The sequence below is a fragment of the Rattus norvegicus genome, chromosome 7 (genome assembly GCF_036323735.1).
Source record: "Rattus norvegicus strain BN/NHsdMcwi chromosome 7, GRCr8, whole genome shotgun sequence".
NCBI lineage: Eukaryota > Metazoa > Chordata > Mammalia > Rodentia > Muridae > Rattus > Rattus norvegicus.
Genome location: NC_086025.1, coordinates 127,543,376 through 127,562,432, shown reverse-complemented (window position 1 = coordinate 127,562,432; position 19,057 = coordinate 127,543,376). Strand labels below are relative to the sequence as shown.

At 45.4% G+C, this 19,057-nt stretch overlaps 2 protein-coding genes and 1 long non-coding RNA gene across 8 annotated transcripts in view; 1 reads left to right on the top strand and 2 right to left on the bottom strand.

Moving 5' to 3' along the window:
• Irak4 (interleukin-1 receptor-associated kinase 4) overlaps positions 1–656 on the bottom strand; it is a 26,986-nt gene extending 26,330 nt beyond the window's left edge. The window contains exon 1 of one of the 2 annotated variants that reach the window (NM_001106791.2): positions 498–656. The gene's annotated coding sequence lies outside the window, so the exon portion shown is untranslated. Of the gene's footprint in view, positions 1–264; positions 403–497 lie in introns of those variants that run through there. The other variant, XM_006242193.5, reaches the window with a different exon arrangement.
• The window catches only part of Pus7l (pseudouridine synthase 7 like), a 23,152-nt gene continuing 4,591 nt past the window's right edge, over positions 497–19,057 (top strand). Inside the window, exons 1-7 of one of the 5 annotated variants that reach the window (XM_017595307.3) lie at positions 497–634; positions 3,896–4,844; positions 8,827–8,986; positions 11,710–11,902; positions 14,960–15,058; positions 17,254–17,335; positions 17,754–18,031. In XM_017595307.3, the coding sequence (XP_017450796.1) occupies positions 3,908–4,844; positions 8,827–8,986; positions 11,710–11,902; positions 14,960–15,058; positions 17,254–17,335; positions 17,754–18,031 (1,749 nt within the window). In that variant the 5' untranslated portion in view covers positions 497–634; positions 3,896–3,907. Of the gene's footprint in view, positions 668–707; positions 862–933; positions 1,261–1,303; positions 3,041–3,895; positions 4,845–8,826; positions 8,987–11,709; positions 11,903–14,959; positions 15,059–17,253; positions 17,336–17,753; positions 18,032–19,057 lie in introns of those variants that run through there. The other 4 variants (XM_039080339.1, XM_002729847.6, XM_006242271.5 and 1 more) reach the window with 4 other exon arrangements.
• The window catches only part of LOC108351537 (uncharacterized), a 20,449-nt gene continuing 17,511 nt past the window's right edge, over positions 16,120–19,057 (bottom strand). Inside the window, exon 3 of the long non-coding RNA XR_005487348.2 lies at positions 16,120–16,294. This is a non-coding gene — a long non-coding RNA (uncharacterized LOC108351537). The remainder of the gene's footprint in view (positions 16,295–19,057) is intronic.

Here is a 19,057-nt window from a genome sequence, read left to right as displayed (position 1 = left end):
CTGGAAGGCCCAAGTTTGGCCTTCGGTCAGTCTGGAACATGTAGGAAGCAAAATAGCATGAAAATAGGAGAGTAAAGGAAACCTGAGTTCTCTGACATATCCTATATCTTGAAGGATTACTCCCAGGAACGGAAAACAGATTTTTTTTTTTAAATCTCCTGCTTAGGGGCCACTGTGTCCATTCCGAAAGCTAATGGTGCTTTCTTGCTCTCTTGGGCTTTGCTTTTTCTGTCCCCTCTTGCTTCCAATCTGTCCTGCGCTTACCTCTCCCTCTACCTGTTGATGGACTGTCAGCTTCCTATGCTCCCCACTGCGAGCAAGCGAGACACCCGGGCAGCAGACCAGCGCGCAGAGGCTGTGGGGCTCCCCAAGCTTCCTCTGCCGGGAGTGCGCCCATTTCCTGGTTCTGGGGCAAAGCGACCGATCGCCAACCCGGCCCGGGACAGAGGACAGCGGAGAGATCGTGGCTTGAGATCAGCCTTCCTCACACAACCTACTTCCTCTCTGACGTTCCTCGCTTCCTGCACAAGGCGATCGGCGCCCCGCCACGGTCCCGCGAGGACTCGGGAGTGGAGGACACAGGGCCACGAGGGGACTTCAGATTGCCTGCGATCCGGATGATGCGGGCCACCGGGTACCAAATCCTTCTGTGGGACAAGGAAGGCAGGTCAGCTAGGGGGTGAGAATGTAGGGGCGGAGCCAACCCGGAAGGCCACGCCCTTCCTCCCGAGCTCCACCCAGGGAGGAGCTACACCAACCGGAGCCTGTCCCTTTAAACGCCCCTGTAAGAGGCTAGGCAGCAGAAAGGCTTCTGGGCATGCGCACTGTGTCGCAGGGAGGCCACTTTCTCTCGGAAGCGAGGTAGAGCTGGCTGAGTCTTGTGGGATGTCGGGTTACCCGTGGGTCCAAGACTGGTGGACCAGGGAGGAAGGCGTGGTGGTGGTAGCCGAGGAAGCGGGGTGGGGTGGGAGTGGGGGGTCCCTCCGCATCCTCCGCTCGCCCTGCGGAGCGGAGGAGGAGCTCCTGCCACCCTCGTCCCACGTGCCCGCCTTTGCCGTCTGCCTCTTTACGAGCTGCTTGGCTGCCAGGCATTTGAGCTGCACTGTCTCCACGTCTAGCCCGGAAAGTCTTCCTGTGGACTTTGTTTTCCTACAATCCCTAGGGTTCCGAAGACCCCTGTGGACTTGGTCAGAGCTGCCATTAGAAACACCTCCACGGGACAGATGCCAGTCTTTGACAGGGTGTTCTCTACCTTTCCTGGTCAGCATTACTTCAGCTGTATTCTCCCTATCCCCACTGCTCTGTGTCGGGGCTCCCCACCCCCACCTCCACACACACATAGTGCCCATTTTGATTGTTCTTGCACGTGGTATTTCTGCCCCTCTTCTGTCCCTTGAATTATTCCCAAAGACAAGTAGCAGTTGATTAATACCATTCCTGAATATCGTAGACAAAAAGTTAACGCTTCCTTCTTTTTCATCACTACTACTTACTATGCACTTGGTGCTGTTCTGATTGTGGGTTAGTCAGTATTGCGTAAGGCAGATTTCCTGTTCGAGTGGAACTGACGGACAGTAAACAGTGAACGCGTTAGCTAGACATGCTATACAGAAAATTAAATCACCTTTTCCCCCGTGTGTGTGTGTGTGTGTGTGTGTGTGTGTGTGTGTGTGTGTGTGAAAGAAAACAGGTTCTTATATCTTATAGATGAATCCTATAGATTAGGTTATTGGTTGGTGAGAACCCCTGAGGATGTGGATTGTAAAAGATTGAGCAGGAGGTTAGCACAAAGGTACCGAGGAGAGCTGATGTCCCCGTGGTTTAGAGGGTAATGGGACTCTGTACATCAGACTGCAGAGTCGACACGTACAAAATCTCAGGTAGACAGCTTGGACAGGTTTTAGACGCTGTGCTACAGCTCACCATCTAAATACAGTATTTTTCTGGACAGAAATGGTTTGAAGCCATGATGCCTAAGAACTTGGGAGCTGGAACTGATAAAGGGACGGTGGCAGCATAGGTGTGATCAAAAATTCCCGTAGATGGTGAGGTTTTTAATGATGAAAAAGTAGAGATGAGCATGGCGGTAGATGGCTAACACGGAGAGCAAACAGCCAGGGTGCAGACGAGGCGGAGGGAATGTGGGTGGAGTTGGACCCACATGGATGACCTCTGCTCAAGACAGGAAACCAGGAGTCTCAGTGAAGGAAGAGTTGTGAGGGAGGATGAGGGGAGAAGATGAAGACCAGGGCAAGATCTGCAAAGGAAGTGGAAGGGGAGGAGCCAGCAGGAGAGGTCGGTGGCAGACAAACAGGCAATGCTTCTGACCTAAGATCCAGGGGTTGAAAGGAAACAGCATCCTTCCCTTGAGAGGTTGACAGGAGAGAAGCACAGAGTTTTCAAGGGGGCATGGGGATGGAGGGGATAGATACAGGGGATGAAAAAAATTAAGGAAAATAAATGTAAAACCAGTTACAGAGTTTGCTGTGCTTGTACGTGGGCGAGTGGAAAGGACCTCGAAGGGCAGGCGTATGCTAAACCGTTTAGATCGAGAAGATGATCAATTACTTGTAAAGTCTGGGAAATACAAGAGTTGGGTAGGGAAGGTGCTCTCCCAGGGGATCCGCTCTCCCAGGGCTCCGTGTGTCGTGGAGATAGTTGGCCGTGTGAGGACTGTGGGGTTGGTTCGCTATAGAATTGCCCCAGGGTCACTGCTCCAAGAAAACTCCATGAGGCTTTCTTTTCTCTGACGCCAGTGAAGAAATTCCTTCTCATCAGCTCGAGAATTTTATATCTTTCCTGTAGGAATTTAGAAAAAAGATGAAGGACCAGGGCTGTCTTATCCTACCTTGAAGTGTACGGAGAAGTTCACGTACCTATTTACTGTAGACTTTCCTTTCTTATTATTCTCTGTGATCTAACTACCAATGTATCAAAGCACTACTACAGTCTCTGAAGTCAGCTCCGGGATGACAATCATTGTAAAAACAGTCCTATTTTCTTCTCTCTTCTTCGTGGGCCTAACGATACTACTTTTCAGGTAAACTTGAAATTGACCCATTTTGTGTTTTTTTTTTTTTTTTTTTAATCCCCACCTCCAGGACAGGGTTTCTCTGTATAGCCCTGACTTCTGGCTGTCCTAGACCTTGATCCCGTAGACCAGGCTCCCCTTGAACTCTCATAGATCCTCCTGCCTCTGCCTCCTGAGTGCTGGGATTAAAGGTGTGTCTAACACCACCTGGCAAATTTAAACATTTTGTTTGTTTGTTTTCAAAACAGGTTTTTGAGACTGGATTTCTCCTGTAGCCCTTGGCTGTCTTGGAACTTGCTCTGTAGACCAGGCCGGCCTTGAACTCACAAAGATCCACCTCCTTCTGCCTCCCAAGGGCTGGGACTTTAGATCAGCGCCACCACCACAGCCCTGCAGATTTACACATTTTAAATAGGATCATTTATTTTACCATATGCGTTTTGTGTCTATGCGTGCATGCACACTGCGGGTGTGCCTGGGTGTCGCCGGGTGGTAGAGGTGAGAAAGTGGCCCAAGATGACCAGGAACTGGGGTTAGGGATGGTTATGAGCTGCCCTGTGGGTGCTGGGGGACTGAACTAGTGTCCTCTGCCAAAGCAACATTTCTCCAACCCCAAATTGACCCATTTTAATTCTGGATAATAGGATCTTGGAATGAATGGGAAATCAAGATGCAAATGGCCGCCTAGACCATTGCTTGCTATAGGCAGGCAGAGCACCCACATAGATCTCTGAAGGAAGTCATTAGTGATTTTTAGGCAACCCAGACCTGAGAGGGAGACGACTGAGTGGATCTTGGGGACCCCTTCGATCCTGCTTTATCTGTAGGCACTTCTGCCAGCTGAGCGTTCTGTCTCTCTTACAGGCACCGTTAATAATGGAAGAGGACGCGGATGACGGAATCAGGTCTGGCTCCTTGTGTTTCATCAACGACCACGTCGGATTTCAGGGCAGTATAAAAACCTCACCCGGTGACTTCATCGTTACTGAGATTGACGAACAGGGACGGTTAGTCAGCAAGGCCACCGACGAACCCCTTCGTGAATTTAGTAAAACACAGCCTGAACCGAGTAATTGCCAAGTCAAGAAGCCAAAGCTAAATACTCAGACTGTAGACTTAGACTGTGAAAATAACAAGGAAGCTGCTAAGTCGCCCGGGCACTCACCCGCCGGGCGCTCGGAGGGTGACCGGGTCCAGCCTGCGGGCTCGGATCGTGACTCAGAAAAAGAAAACAGCGTCCGCTGTGCGACTTCTAAATGTGAAGTAGAAAGCGTTGGTTTATTAAGTTCACTTTTAGATGAAAGCACTCACACATCGCTGGATCACTTTGCCCGTGACGTCAAAGAGATGTGGAATTCAAGCACTGAACTAACCGAACCGTCTCCTGAATTGTCCCTAGGCAGGATCCTTGACAAACGCCAAAGGGCTGCCCTGCACAGTGCTGTGAGGCAGACATTTCCCTTCTTGATAACCGTAGGAAACAACAGCGAAGTGGTTGTAAAACCGAGTCTTGAGTATAAGGAACTCAGCCACTTGGTGTCTGAAGAGGAAGCACTTGGCTTTTTCAGATATTTGGACGCAAAGAAAGAAAACTCCAAGTTTACCTTTCAACCGGATCCAAACAAAGATCACAGGAAGGCCGTGCACCATTTTCTCAACAAGAAGTTCGGAAACCTGGTGGAAACCAAGTCTTTTCCTGGGCAGAGCCACAGTGCTGGGAACCCAAACACAGCCATAACCGTGAGATTCCGGGAAAAAGCACACGGAAAGAGAGCTCACCCGGAAGGCAAGAGAAGAAGAGCAGTGTATACAGGTAATGTAATTACTCATCATCTTCCTTGTGTAAAGTTTGTGAAAGGTGGATAATTTGAATAACCGGATCTGGTCATAGAGCTATTGTAAAGACCATATGGACTGAGTGTTTGGGGAAAGACGAAGTTTCGAATAGGATGCTCAGTGTGAAAATGAACTAGTTAAGTGTGCATAAAAAGACTTTCATACCGAACAGTCACAGATGTGCGAAGTAGAAGGAATTGTTTTGTGCTTGCTCAATTTTGAGAGTAATGATTTTTTTCTGTTTTCAGAATAATGCCAACCACAGTTAAGTGTTTGGAGGTGAGATGATCTATTGTCATGCTTGGGAAGGGAAGAGATACTCCTCAGTGCAAGAGAGAGCCTTGGCTCATCAGGAAGGGGAACTCACCCTTCCACAAGCATTGAAACCACAGAAAACATTGTAACCTGTTTTCTGAGTCCTGTTTCAGTTTCAGATCCAGAAGGGTTAGAGTGGAATCGCCTCAGTTCCCCAGGAATCATTTCCTGCCAACTTGGCACGGGGAATGTATTTTTGAGAATTCCTGCCTTAGGGGCTCTGAGGTCTTCCGAGGCTGAGTGGATCCGATGAAATGTCAGAGGACAAGTCCAGGGTTATTGGTCTGTCTGCCTTACTTGAAGGATAGAAAGTGTTTCCGGTGATCATCCATCATACGTGTGGCACAGGGAAAGGACCACCTCACAGGATTCAGGTGTGAGCTAGACCTTTGAATTTGGAGTGATATGGGTTTGATTTTACACGGCAGCAGTAGACGTAGGTGAGATGTCAGGGCAGGATCAAAGACCTTGTGCCTGCAAGGCAAGTCTTCTAATGCTGGGCTGCACCCCTAGCTTTTGCTTCTCTTGAGACATGACCTCACTTAGCTGAGGCTGATCTCAAACCCCAGTCCCTAAAGTGCTGGGGCCGCAGGCATTATGAAATGCTTTGGGCTTGGGAAGTCTTTCGTATGCTCAAATCTTAGCATTTGCAAATGCGGGCGTGGGAAAAAAAAATCTACAAACGAGTTAATCTGTTTTGAAGGAAAAGTAAAACTAGGTTTACGTATAGGAAGGGAATTACTGATTTAAGGTGATTTGCTGGCTTATAGGAAGGGATTACATGATTTAAGTAGCTCTAAGGTTTTCTTGTTTGTTTGTTTATTTATTTATCTGTCATATTACTGGTTTCCCCTCCTTCCTCTCCCCCTAGTCTCTTCCCCTTACCTCCTTTCTTTCCCAGATCCACCCCCACCTCCCTCAGAAAAGAGCAGGCCTCCCTGGGACATCTACCAAACAGGCCTAATAAGCTACAATAAGACCAGGAGCATCAAGGCTGGACAAAGTGGGAGAGAAAAGGGTCGACCGGTAGGAAAAAGGGTCAGGGACAGGCCCTGCTCCCACTGTTAGGATTCCTACAAGAACACCAAGCTACTCTTTCATAGCACATATGCAGTGGATCTAGGTCAGACCCCCACAGTCTCCCCGGATCTCTGCGAGCCCCTGTGAGTCCCAATCAGTGTCCCTGACCCCTCTGGTTCCTCCAATCCTTCCTCCCCCTCCTCCACTCGGCTCCCGAGCTCCCCCTAGCGTCTGGCTGTGGACTCTGCATCTGCTCCCATCAGTTGCGGGATGAAGTCATTGTGGTCACTTGGATGATGATTCTGCTTGCAGCACACTCTGCAGGCAGGCCAAACTGTAGGTCAAAGGTTTCGTGGCTGGGTTGGTGTTCAAGTCCCTCCATTTGAGGCCTTGCATAGTTACAGAAGATAGCAGGCTCAGGCTCTGTGTCTCCCATGACTAGGAGTCTTTGCTGGGGTCACCCTCATAGATTCCACGGGCTTTCCATTGTCCTGTGTTTCCACCTTGCCCCCAAAGTCCCTCCCTAATTCCAGTCATTTGTCCCAGTATGCCCCCCTCCCCAACACACACCTGATCCCTACTGTTCCCACCCCCACAGGTCCCCAGCTCCCCTCCCCCCCAATCTGTTCTATTTCCCCTTTCCAGGGAGATCCTTACGTCCCTCTCTTAGAGCTTCTAGCCTTTTATACTACCTGAAATAGTATCAGTGATTTGGGATAATGAGGCCAGATCTGAGAGTCTTTCTAATGTATTAGTTAGTTTTATGAAGTTAAAATAGTTCACCAAGAGGCCACTATGATAATATTGGTGTCCAAAAGCAAAAAGAAAAATTTTTGCTTAGGCAACCTTTTAAAAGAAGCAAAATATCACATATAAAAATATCTCCCCCTTCATGTATTCATGCACATATCTATGTATTTATGCAATAAATTTACCATCCTTTAACTCAGCGATTCTCAACCTGTAGCTTAGGACCACTCCTGTCTCCAAAAATATTTACATTATACGCACTTGTAGACTCACAACTACAGCAAAATCGCAGTTATAAGTAGCAATGAAAATAATCTTATGGTATAGGGCTCACCACAACACGAGGAACCGTGTTCATGGTTCACAGCATTAGGAAGGTTGAGAGGCACTGCTTTAAATGTTTACGAAAATCCGGTAAAATGTGTATTATATAAAATTTGCTGAGCCTGATATAGCTGTCTCCTGAGAGGCTCTGCCAGACTCTGACAAATACAGAGGCGAATGCTCGCAGCCAACCATTGAACTGAGAATGGGTTCCCCATTAGAGGAGTTAGAGAAAGGATTGAAAGAGCTGAAGGGGTTTGCAACCCCATAAGAACAACAATGCCAACCAACCAGAGCTCCCAGGGACTAAACCACCAGCCAAAGAGTGCACATGGACAGACCCATGGCTCCAGATGCATATGTAGCAGAGGATGGCCTTGTTGGGCCCTTGGTCCTGCCAAGGCTGGACCCCCAGTTTAGGGGAATGTCAGGATGGGGAGTCGGGAAGGGGTGGGTGGTTGGATGGGGGAAAGGGGAGAACATTTGAAATGTAAATAAAAAATCCAGTTAAAAAAAAACAAAACAAAACAAAAAATAAATTTTAAAGAAGAAAAGAAAACAAAAATAAGAAAAGAATTTGTCATTTTATCCATTCCTGAGGGTTTTGGTTGTGAGTCTAGCCTTAATGGCTGATCCATCCCTCCATTGTCTGACCACCAACTGCCGCCATTCCTCCGTGAATCTTACCACCTTCCTTTTCTGACATCAGTGTCAATCGAATAATCATGTCTTCCTTTCAGTTCCCTGCGACCACCATTTTGCTTTGTATTTATGGTTAATCTATTAATATAAGCACTCATGTGATGATTTGTAAACTAAGTACAGCGCTTGCTATGCAGCATTCAACCTTGGAACCTGAGGCAGAACTGCTATTACAGTATTCGGAAGATTGAATAGAAACTCAACAAATCAGGAGTCTTGTGTGTTGGAATTTAGGATCTATAAATGAAAATGGACTGTAACCGTTAGGGCTTTTCTATGTCCACCTCAGTTCCCGAATAATGATAGAGGATTATTTACTTATGAATTAATGCCAAACAACTTCCTCTGTGTTTCGGTGGCGGATCTCCCACAGCTGCCTCCTTCCCAGAATTCCTATCTCTTCCCGGAAGTTCCGCCTATTCTCTCCGGCCTTGCTATAGGCTGTTCAGCTCTTTATTGACAGGTGATGCTTTACACAGTGCGCCAGAGGTAGAGCCTAGAAGGTGGACCTGCAAGCCCAACAAAGAATGTGAATTTTTAATTCACACCTTCAATGAGCCAACAAATGCTTGAAATGGCAGCTGAAATTAGTTGTGTATTTTCTTTTCTTTTTTTTTTTTTTTTTTTTTTTTTGGTTCTTTTTTTTCGGAGCTGGGGATCGAACCCAGGGCCTTGCGCTTCCTAGGCAAGCGCTCTACCACTGAGCTAAATCCCCAACCCCGTGTATTTTCTTTAAAGCTCACGTTTACCATTAATAATTAGGTTTATTATCCTGACCTGTTAGTTTGTGAGGGATGTAATTATGAGCGATGCCTTCTTCCCTGTAACCTGGACTTATTTTGTTTCAGCTTTCACCCTACAAAAGGAAAATCTGGAGATGTTCGAAGCAATTGGTTTTCTGGCCATCCAACTTGGCGTTATTCCTTCGGATTTTAGTTACGCGGGCCTTAAAGACAAGAAAGCAATCACCTATCAATCAATGGTAGTTAGAAAAGTGACTCCTGAGAGGTAATGAGGCATTGTTTCTGGTAAAGTATAGGGTTAACACTCCAAATAGCATTGGGGCCACCTTATCTTTACTGATTACACACTAAACAGCACATTCTACATTAAGAAAATAATTGTTTTCCATGTATATAAGTGTGCACATATATGAAGTTTGGGGCTGGCAAGATGGATGGCTCAGGGTTACAGACACTTTCTGTTCTTCCAGATGATCCAAGTTCAGTTCCTAGCGCTCATGTTAGGAGACTCACACCTGCCTCAGGCCAGCTCCAAGGGACCCGGTGACCTATCCTGGCCCCTCACATGCTGCATGCGTTCATACAGGCACACATAAATAAAAGATAAAAAAATCTTATAAAAATTAGGAAATTTTAGGATAGAAACTGACAAGTGGTAGATTTGTTTGTAAAGTGTCTACATTGTTTATAAATATTGATACTATGTTTAAATATACACGGGCATTCAGAAACCTGCAGTTGAAGACATAAAAGGTTTATGAATATTTTTTCCTTATATATTATAGTGGGGTTTTTAAAATCATAAACCCTGACGTTTAAGATATATTCTTATTAAGCAGAATGCATTGGACTCACATTTCACGTCTCAGTACAATAAAATTTTATCAGTAATCTTGCTGTTTTAAAAGAAATTTGTGTTCTTCATCGAGATTCAGATCAGAGAGGGAACAGCTCACAAACGCCCTCACTGCTCAAAAGTAATTGCAGTGAACACCTAATCCCTTGTTTACAAGACGCTTTTCAGAGTGTACACATGACGTGAAAATCATACTTCCTCTGTGGTTTATAATTTTATGGTAAAGTAATAAAAGCATTTATGTTGAGAGACTTTCAACATAATTTTTGTAAAAGACTTAACCAGGTCTGTGTTGGTTTTTTTAAACACAGGGATTCTATCCAGTTTTTCTCTGTGAATGATACTGTGATTAATATTCTTGCACTTGAGTCTGCAAGCTTTGGATACTTCCTCTGAACTTCAAAAAACCAAATCCTGCACCGGAATCCACCCTGATTGGATTTGCTCTCCGTATTTTACCCCTCAGCTATAAGCACAGAGATTCTTTTAAGGCCTATATATGGATAGAAGTGGTATATAATTTTGGTCTGGGGTCTGAATAGGAATTTAGATATATTGTTAAAATAAAGGCTAGGTTTCAACACCCAAAGGCAGTAAATATTACTGAGAGAGCAAGATTATTTTTATTTGGTTCATGGGTGTGGAATTTCAATGACTCTTCAAGTAATAGCATCCAGCAGACTTAGAAATCAAGAAATATATTGAGAGGGACAATAAGGACTCTACCAAATCACATATGCGGGGTTTTTAAAAATTCTTTAATCTTCTTTTACAGCCCAGTCGTTATTCCCCTCCTGGTCTACCCTCTGGCAGTTCCCATCCCATTCCTCCTTCCCCCATCTCCAAGAGGATGACCCTCTCCAACCCACCCCACCAGACCTTCCCCTTCCCTGGGGCCTCAAATCTCTCAAGGCTTAGGTGCATCTTCTCCCACTGAGGCCAGAACAGACAGTCCTCTGCTGTACGTGTGTCAGGGGTCTCATATCAGCTGGTGTACACTGCCCGGTTGGTGACTGGGTGTCAGAGAGATCTCCGGGATCCAAGTTAGTTGAGATGGCTGGTCTTCCTATGGGGTCGCCCTCCTCCTCAGCTTCTTCCAGCCTTTCCCTAATTCAACCACGGGGATCTCTGGTTTCTGTCCATTGGTTGGGTGTAAAAAGTATCTACATCAGGCCCTTTTTAGCTGCTTGTTGGGCCGCAGCTATGCTAGGCTCCTGTCTGTAAGCACACCATAGCATCCGTAATGGTATCTGGCCTTGGGGCCTCCCCTTGAGCTGGATCCCAATTTGGGCTGGTCACTGGACCTCCTTTCCCCCAGTCTCTTCTCCATTTTTGTCCCTGAAGTTCTTTTAGAGAGGACAATTCTGGGTCAGAGTTTTTGGCTGTGGTATGACAACCCCATCCTAAAGAAAAATTGAATCTAGCTATTTTTTTCTTTTCTTAATATGATTCTAAAATATGTTATTTTTAAAAGTTTGAGCAAGGAAGTGTTCAAAACAGAATCTCTGATGCTGGTGGGTTGGTTTGTTTGTTTGTTTGTTTATTTATTTATTTATTTATTTATTTATTTATTCATTCTTTTTTCTTCTTTCTTTTCGGAGCTGTGGACCGAACCCAGGGCTTTGCGCTTGTTAGGCAAGCGCTCTACCACTGAGCTAAATCCCCAACCCCTGCTGGTGGGTTTATTGATTGGACAGACCCTGAGAAGTAAACAGACAAGTTGGGACAGGAGGGTCAGAACCATTGGGGATGCTCTACAGCTTGAATGAAGGAGAAGGCAGAAGGCTTTCCCCCCAAACATTCTGCATACTTATTTATTGTGCATGAGTGCTTTACCCACACATATGTCTGTGACACTTGGGGCTCAGTGCCTGTGGAGGGGAGAAGAGGATGATGAATTCCCCTGAGACTGGAGTTACAGATGGCTGTGAGCCACCATGTGGTTGCTGGGAATTGAACCCAGGACCCCTGGAAGAGCAGCCAGCGCTCTTAACTGCTGAGCCATCTCTCCAGCCCCCTTCGGTACTTAACGTTTTGATAAGAGTTGCCTGGCAGGTTTCATTTTAAAGCCTGTATTAAATACGTGATTTGCAAATTAAGATTTAAGTGATTGTACGACTTACCGATTCTAGATTGAAAACTATCGAAGAAGAAATTAAGAAGAAGAGAATGAATGTGTTTAATGTTCGGTCTGTAGACGATTCTCTCAGACTTGGTCAGCTCAAAGGAAACCACTTTGAAATTATCATCAGAAACCTAAGAAATCAACCAAATGATTCTGCCAACCTGAGAGAGAGAGTTTTGGAGGCAATAGAAAATGTTAAGGTGAGAAAACTCAATTTTGGAATTGTACTAAGGAAAATCTCTATAATCCTCTCTGAGACAAAAGATTGAGGTTTTGTTTTGTTTTTCTTTTCCTTTTTCTTTTTTGCAACCTGTGTGCATATATAAATGATTTTTAAAATGATAATCAGGTGCTGATATGTTTTGTTTTCTCGATGTGTTCTATATTAAATGAGACAGTGTGTGCCCAGCCCCAGCAGAAAGGGACCAGTCCCTGAAACAAGTCTTCTCTGGTGTCTTCCCTCAAGAATGTGTGGTAGTGTAGGCAGGTTCACCCTGTGGGTGTTTTGTTTCATTATTCTCCCCAGAAGTCTTTGGTAAGTCTTAGACATCTTACACAGCCTTTTTCTTTCTAACCTGATGTCGGGTTTTCTTTAGTGGCTATCGTCAAGGGCCAGGTTGGCATGACAGGGTAAACTGAGGCAGGCAGTAACGGTGGTATAGGACATCTGGGCCAAAAGCTGCTGGCTCCTGCAATTAACTCCTGCTGAGAACAACAAGGGAAAAGAGAGTTACCTGGTTCTTTTGCCTCTCACTGGCCAGGCAAGAGGCCGGGAGTTCCTCAACTCTTCATGAGCCAGAGAGAAAAGGAAGGAAGGAGGGGAGAGGGAGAGAGGGAGAGAGCAAGAGGGAAGGAGAAAGGGAGGGAGGGGAGAGAGAGCGAGAGAGATCAAGAGAGATCGAGAGAGAGAACAAGAAGTGGGGAGGTACACATAGACCACACACATACTGGATGAAGCTGAAGAAGGCCTCATGGCCTATTAATTTTTAGCTTTCTCAGGATAACTGATCACATGGGTTTCTAAGAGTTTTTACATTCTATAAGTTCACAGTAAGTTTAAGGCACAGTAAGTGCATGTTAAGACCTAAGGAGTTATCATAGAATTGCTTACATGCCTCCATTAAGACCTAACTAAACATTCATTGCCTGTTACTAACTCCATAAGTTCAGTATAAGTTTAAAGTAATATTTTTTATGTTAGCACAGTTTTGTCAAGAGACAAATCGCTTGCCTTGTGCCTTATTCTTTTGAAGTCTGGTATAGGTAAACTAGTCAGTAATTTATCTTCTGTCCTTGCACCTTCAATCAGTTGTCCATTCCCAGTTGCTAGATAGTGGCCTCATCCCTAACTTAGAAGGGATGTTTTCTTAGATTGTAAATTTGTTCTAAGCCTGCTTTCTTTTCCTAGTGCAATTGGCCCATGACACATGAAGGTTTACAGAACTCTCTTTGCAGCTTTTGTTCTATAGGGAGCTTGAGATTACTTGTATCAAGTTAAGAGTTCTATAAAATCATTATCAGGAAATTACGAAATCATCAGTTTGTCTACACAGCATTACTACGTGAAACTACGTCTTCACATTGATTCTGCAGGAAATCTGCCCAATAGGTGGGCAGGTGCAGAATCATTAGGCTGTGTAACAGTGGCAGGAAAAGCATATATCAGCAGTGAGAAGCAATCCTGGGACGAAATCTCTGAGGGCCCTACATCTCAGAGTGCGCCCATCACAGCCATGCAAAATGGAAGCCCACTTGCTTGGCATGATGGCTTCAGACAGTGTATGAATGATAATCCATGTGCGTTTTATTTTTCACTCACTTTTTCTATTGTTTGAAATTACAATAATTACATTGGTTTCCTGCTTCCCTTTCCTCTCTCCAGCCCTTCTGTTTTTACCAGCCCCAACTTGCTCTCTCTCAAATTCGTGGCCTCTATTTCTTTAACTGTTGTTACATATGTTTATACAGACTGAGTAGAATGTATGTGTCCAACCTGTTCAGCCAGTGTACAACTTTTCTTACATTTTTTTATTAATTGTTTTATTTGTTTACATTTCAAATGTTATCCCCTTTCCTGGTCTCCCCTCCATGAACACCCCCTCCCCCTTTTGCCTCTAAGAGAGAACACTTACCTTATCTGCAGTTGATTTTTACAAGCGAAAACAGCTCCTTTGTGCTGTACTGATAAAAAACATTATCGTAACATCCTTTATTAACAAGCCTTGAGTTGGTACTCAGTCACGATTATCCATTGAGCGACTGTTTTACTTCTCTCATAAAGTGTATGGCAAACTCTTCCTTTTCAAGAAACTTGATGGTGCTCATTCATTATCATCATCACCATCACCACCACCACCACCACCATCATCATCATCACCACCACCATCACCATCATCATCACCATCACCACCACCACCACCACCACCATCATCACCATCATCATCATCACCATCACCACCATCACCACCATCACCACCATCACCACCACCATCACCACCATCACCATCACCATCATCATTATCATCATTGTCTGTCTGTCTCTCTCTCTGTCTCTGTCTCTCCCTCTTTCTTTCTTTCCATCTTTCTCCCCTCTCCCCGCCCCCTTATGTTTCAAAGAGACCAACTTCTTCCTATTTCTTCTGAGTAACATGACATTTTTGAAGCATGGCGTCCAGAGGTGACATCTTCATCCCTCTCCAGGAAATATCAGAGAAAGAAACTGAGGCGGAAGGAAACGCATTAGTGAACAATGTAAAGGGACCCAGCCCGCCGGGCGGGAAAAGAAATCTGTACCTTATTCCGGCTCTCTCCCAACAGCAGAAGAATCTCAGAGCAAGAAAGAGCTTGAGAGGGGATGAGATCCGGCTTGGTTAAGTGTGAAGTTTATCCCAGTGTACCTCCTCTCTCTTGGCTTAGCACGCCAGGTGGTGTAAGCCAGAACCTCCTCAGTAAGGTAAATAGGAAGCCATTTTAGAGCTTTATCCAAGACAGGGTCTCACATAGCCCAGGCAGGCCTCGACTCTCAGCAGCCCCTCCCCCTCCCCCCTTTGCACCCAGCCCCTGAAGGTTTATGGCCAATTTAAATTTGCTCCCTTCTCCTTCTGGTGTGAAACTGTTCAACACTTCTCGGACCACTCCGCCCGTCTCCATCTGTATTATTGGTGATTGCCGCATTTCTCAATTAAATATGAAGAGAGAGAACTTGATTATACTATATTTATGAAGCTCTAATTTATTATATCCTATTGTATTCATAGAATAAAGGTTTTGTGAATTACTACGGGCCACAGAGATTTGGGAAAGGAAAGAAAATCCAAACAGACCGAATTGGATTGGCTCTCCTGAAGAATGAAATGGTAAGAATTTTTAAAGAAAATATCATCTAACTCTAGTTCCTTGTATTTCTTACACACGCTCACTACATACCTAACCGTGGCATACAACTGCACGCACGTGCACGCACATGTGCTCACACACACTTTATGCCTCATGCCGTGTCTCCTGGGAGAATCTGAGGCAGCTCTTGGGTTCACATTACAGGAAAGCAGAGTACACACGATGGCCTCATGTTTAGCTTTTTATCCGAGAAGATAGACTTGACCAGTGACTGCTTGAATCTATAACTGAATAAAAGATTCATGGTAGAAGAGCTCACAGCTACCAAAGGTCGGGCAAAGTGACACACCTTTGCCGAGTTCTGCTCATATACATCAGACCTGATACATGTGGGCAATACTGTGCCCGGCATAGGTACCCAGGGCATCATGAGAGCCAGCTTGGAGGCCTGTTCCTGTAGCTGGCACCGCATGTATTCTTTCTTGGCTTACAGCACTACCTCCCCAATCTTTATGTTCTGTGAGTCAACTTGAATGGCCACTGCATTTGTGATCTGGGGCTTCTCATCTTGCTGTGTTTTGTTTTGATTCTCTTGTTGAGATTGCTCAGTCTTTTCTACCCATCACACCCCCACACAGTCCTCAGCACGTGACAGAGGCTTAATGTTTGCTTGGATGTTACCTTAGTCTTACATTTGTAACCGTATACCCTGACCAAAAGCAACTTGGGGAGGAAAGGGTTTGTTTGGCTTTCAAACATCATCCATCACCAGGAGAAACTAAGGCAGGATTCCGGAAGAAGGAACTGAAGCAGGGGCCATGGAGGAATGCTGCTTACTGGCTTGGTCCCATGGCTTGCTCCCATGGCTTGCTCTGTTGTTGCTCTTTATATAACCCAGGCCCACCTGCCCAAGAGTGGCACCGCTTACAGCGAGACAGACCCCTCCCACATCATTCATTAAATCAAGGAGATGCTCTGCAGCTTGGCCACAGGCCATTCTGATGAGGACATTTCCTCAATGGAGGCACCCTCTTCCCAGACGATCTAGGCATGTGTCAAGTCGTCAGAAAGTCAACAGGCACCAGATGCCTTAGCTTTTTAATGAGTATTTGCTCGGATCAGTGCTGTAGAAGAGGATGGGATGGGAAGTGGAATGGATGAACCTCTCTAAGTTCTTTTATACCGTGAGCTGTCTTAGGTAGAAGTCCTGGTGTACATACGGCGATACAGTAACAGGAACCAAGTAGATACCTTTTCTAAATAAAAGAAAGAAAGAAACATCACATATATGTGTGGTTTAAAATAAACTATTAAAATGTTAAATAGGAGTTGGGGATTTAGCTCAGTGGTGGAGTGCTTGCATAGCAAGTGCAAGGCCCTGGGTTTGGTCCTTAGCTCTGAAAAAAAATGAAAGACAAAATAAAATATGTATTTTTTTAAGATTTATTTTGTGTATATGACTACCCTGTAGCTGTCTTCAGACCCACCAGAAGAGGGCATCGAATCTCATTACAGATGGTTGTGAGCCACCATGTGGTTGCTGGGAATTGAACTCAGGACCTCTGGAAGAGCAGCCAGTGCTCTTAACCACTGAGCCATCTCTCCAGCCTAAACAAAACAGATAATTAACACTTTCTATCATATTTTGGCAGTGTGAAGGACAGCTTGCCAAAGTCAGTTCTCCCCTTCCGCCATGTGTGTCCTGGGGACTGAACTCTGGTCATCATGCTTGGTGGGAGGTACCTTTATATACTGAGTTGCCTTGCTAGCCATAACTTGTTTTGTAAGACCCAACATTTCAAGGACGTTGAGGATATAAGCCAAACCAGAGGCTCTGGCATTCTCCCTTCCCTGTTTTTGTCCCACGTCGGACAAGTCCGAGTGTTTATGTTATTATGCCTTTATATTATTTCAGCCAAGTAAAGAGTGAAGGGAATGGGCGCTGTACTCAGATACATAAAACAAACAATAAAGAGAAAAGAATGACAGGAATGTAATTGTTGAAGTGCTTGGCGAGGGTATTTTGGTTGTTACTTTGTATGCTAGTTTGTATCGAAGATCATCTCTACATGTGAACAGGCTCAGTGTTGGAAGCTGAAGGAGGAAATTGCAGCAACATTTTCAGTCCTTTAAGGATGCCCAAGAATTTGCCTCCTTTAAAAAAAAGTAATTGGTCATTTTTTATAAAACATCTTTACTTGGTTAATTTTTCCAGGTAAAGGCCATAAAATTATTTCTCACGCCAGAAGACGCGGATGATCCTGTCAATAAAGCAAAGAAATACTTCCTCCAAACTGGTATGTAGGTTTCTTTACAGCTGCGGATGCCGCTGATGTTCTATTGGATGTCCATAACTCTCCTTTCGAAACTCCCAGACCCCAGCAGCTTGCTGGCTTATTTGATCTTTGGTGATTGGTAGTTTTTATTTACCAGTCTTCTGAATTAGATTAACACTTTCCTAAAGGAAGGGGTCCGGTCAGCCCCTCCTGTTGACCAGAGGTTCGTTTGCTCTTTCTTATTTTTCAAGGAAAATAAAATCTAAAAAAAAAAAAAGAAAGAAAGAGAAAAGCAAGCCTTTTCAAGTATCATCGGGCTTAACCAGTACTACTCCATGTCTCCACAAAGGACTGCCTTTCATTTAGGCTGCTCGAAAAGGCATCCTGCGGGTAGCTCTGCCGTGGAAGTGGCTACGAGCTGATTTGTTCTTCGTTTCAGAGGACGCTAAAGGCACGCTTTCACTGATGCCCGAGTTCCGGGTTCGAGAGCGCGCGCTGCTGGAGTCCTTGCATCGCTTTGGCGTGACGGAGGAAGGCTGCGTCCAGGCCTGGTTCTCCTTCCCCCATTCCATGCGTATATTCTACATCCACGCATACAGTAGCAGGATTTGGAACGAGGCAGCGTCGTACAGACTGGCAGCCTACGGACCCAAGGTGGTGAAGGGGGACCTGGTCTGCTTGGATGAAGATGCGGACGAGCATCTTCCAAGCAGTAAAGTGAGTACCGGCCACGGAGGTGACTCGCCGCACCAGAGACAGCAATTCCGTTTGCTGGTTTCCGGCTTGACTTTTCTGACAGCCAAGGGTTGCTAAGTGTAGAAACAGTGGCACAGAGTGAAAGGTGGCAAGGCTTTCATTAAAGAGCACACTTCCAAACACACACACACACACACACACACACACACACAGACACACACACACACACACACACACACACACACACACACACACACACACACACACCTGTACGTGTAATGCACAGATCTGTCCTCTTAAAAACAAGAATGAACCGTCCAGAGCTGGCTTGCCCACACACCCCAACTAGGCGTGCTCTGTCCCTGGCCTCCTCGGCCAGCATGTGTCTCTCTGCTTTCCCCGAAAGAAAGTTCTTTGATGGTGCTATGAGGATATGACACATTGTAAAATTGTTAGGTTTTAGGGGAAAAGGATTTCAGATATCTGGTTCTTTAACTCTCATTCTATAGGAATGAGAGCTGATGCCCAGGTGGGAAGTTTCGGAAAAATTCAGAACCGCCAAGGTAGTGTGCCTAAAAAGACCCAGGAGTCTAGGTGGGTCTCCTGAGGAGGAACCAGAATGTAGATCTAGTAGTCAGTTAATAAAGATACATCACAGCCCAGCACTTCAAAACGTGAGGGAAGGTCGACTCTGAGCTTTGCCTAAAGAAAGCTTCACCTAGATTAATGCTGGGCTCCCTATATACGAATAATTTGAGGTAATAGAGATCTACCTTGGGCTAATTAAAAGAGAACCCAGCATGAATTTATCGGCCCTATGTCTGAAACCCATGATTTATTCAGGCACCGTCCGTGTCTCTGCAAGAGTGGCAAGGGCTGCTCACAGCTGAGCATCTCTCCAGCCAAGGACTGTGTGTTCTGTGACGCTCTGAGCAGAGCTTTTCAAACGTAATACATCGCACACCACCTTCCTTCTCTTCCCGTCTCTGAAGCCTACAACCGTTCTCTGGAACAAATACTGGCAAACGGCTGGGTAAACTATGGCCG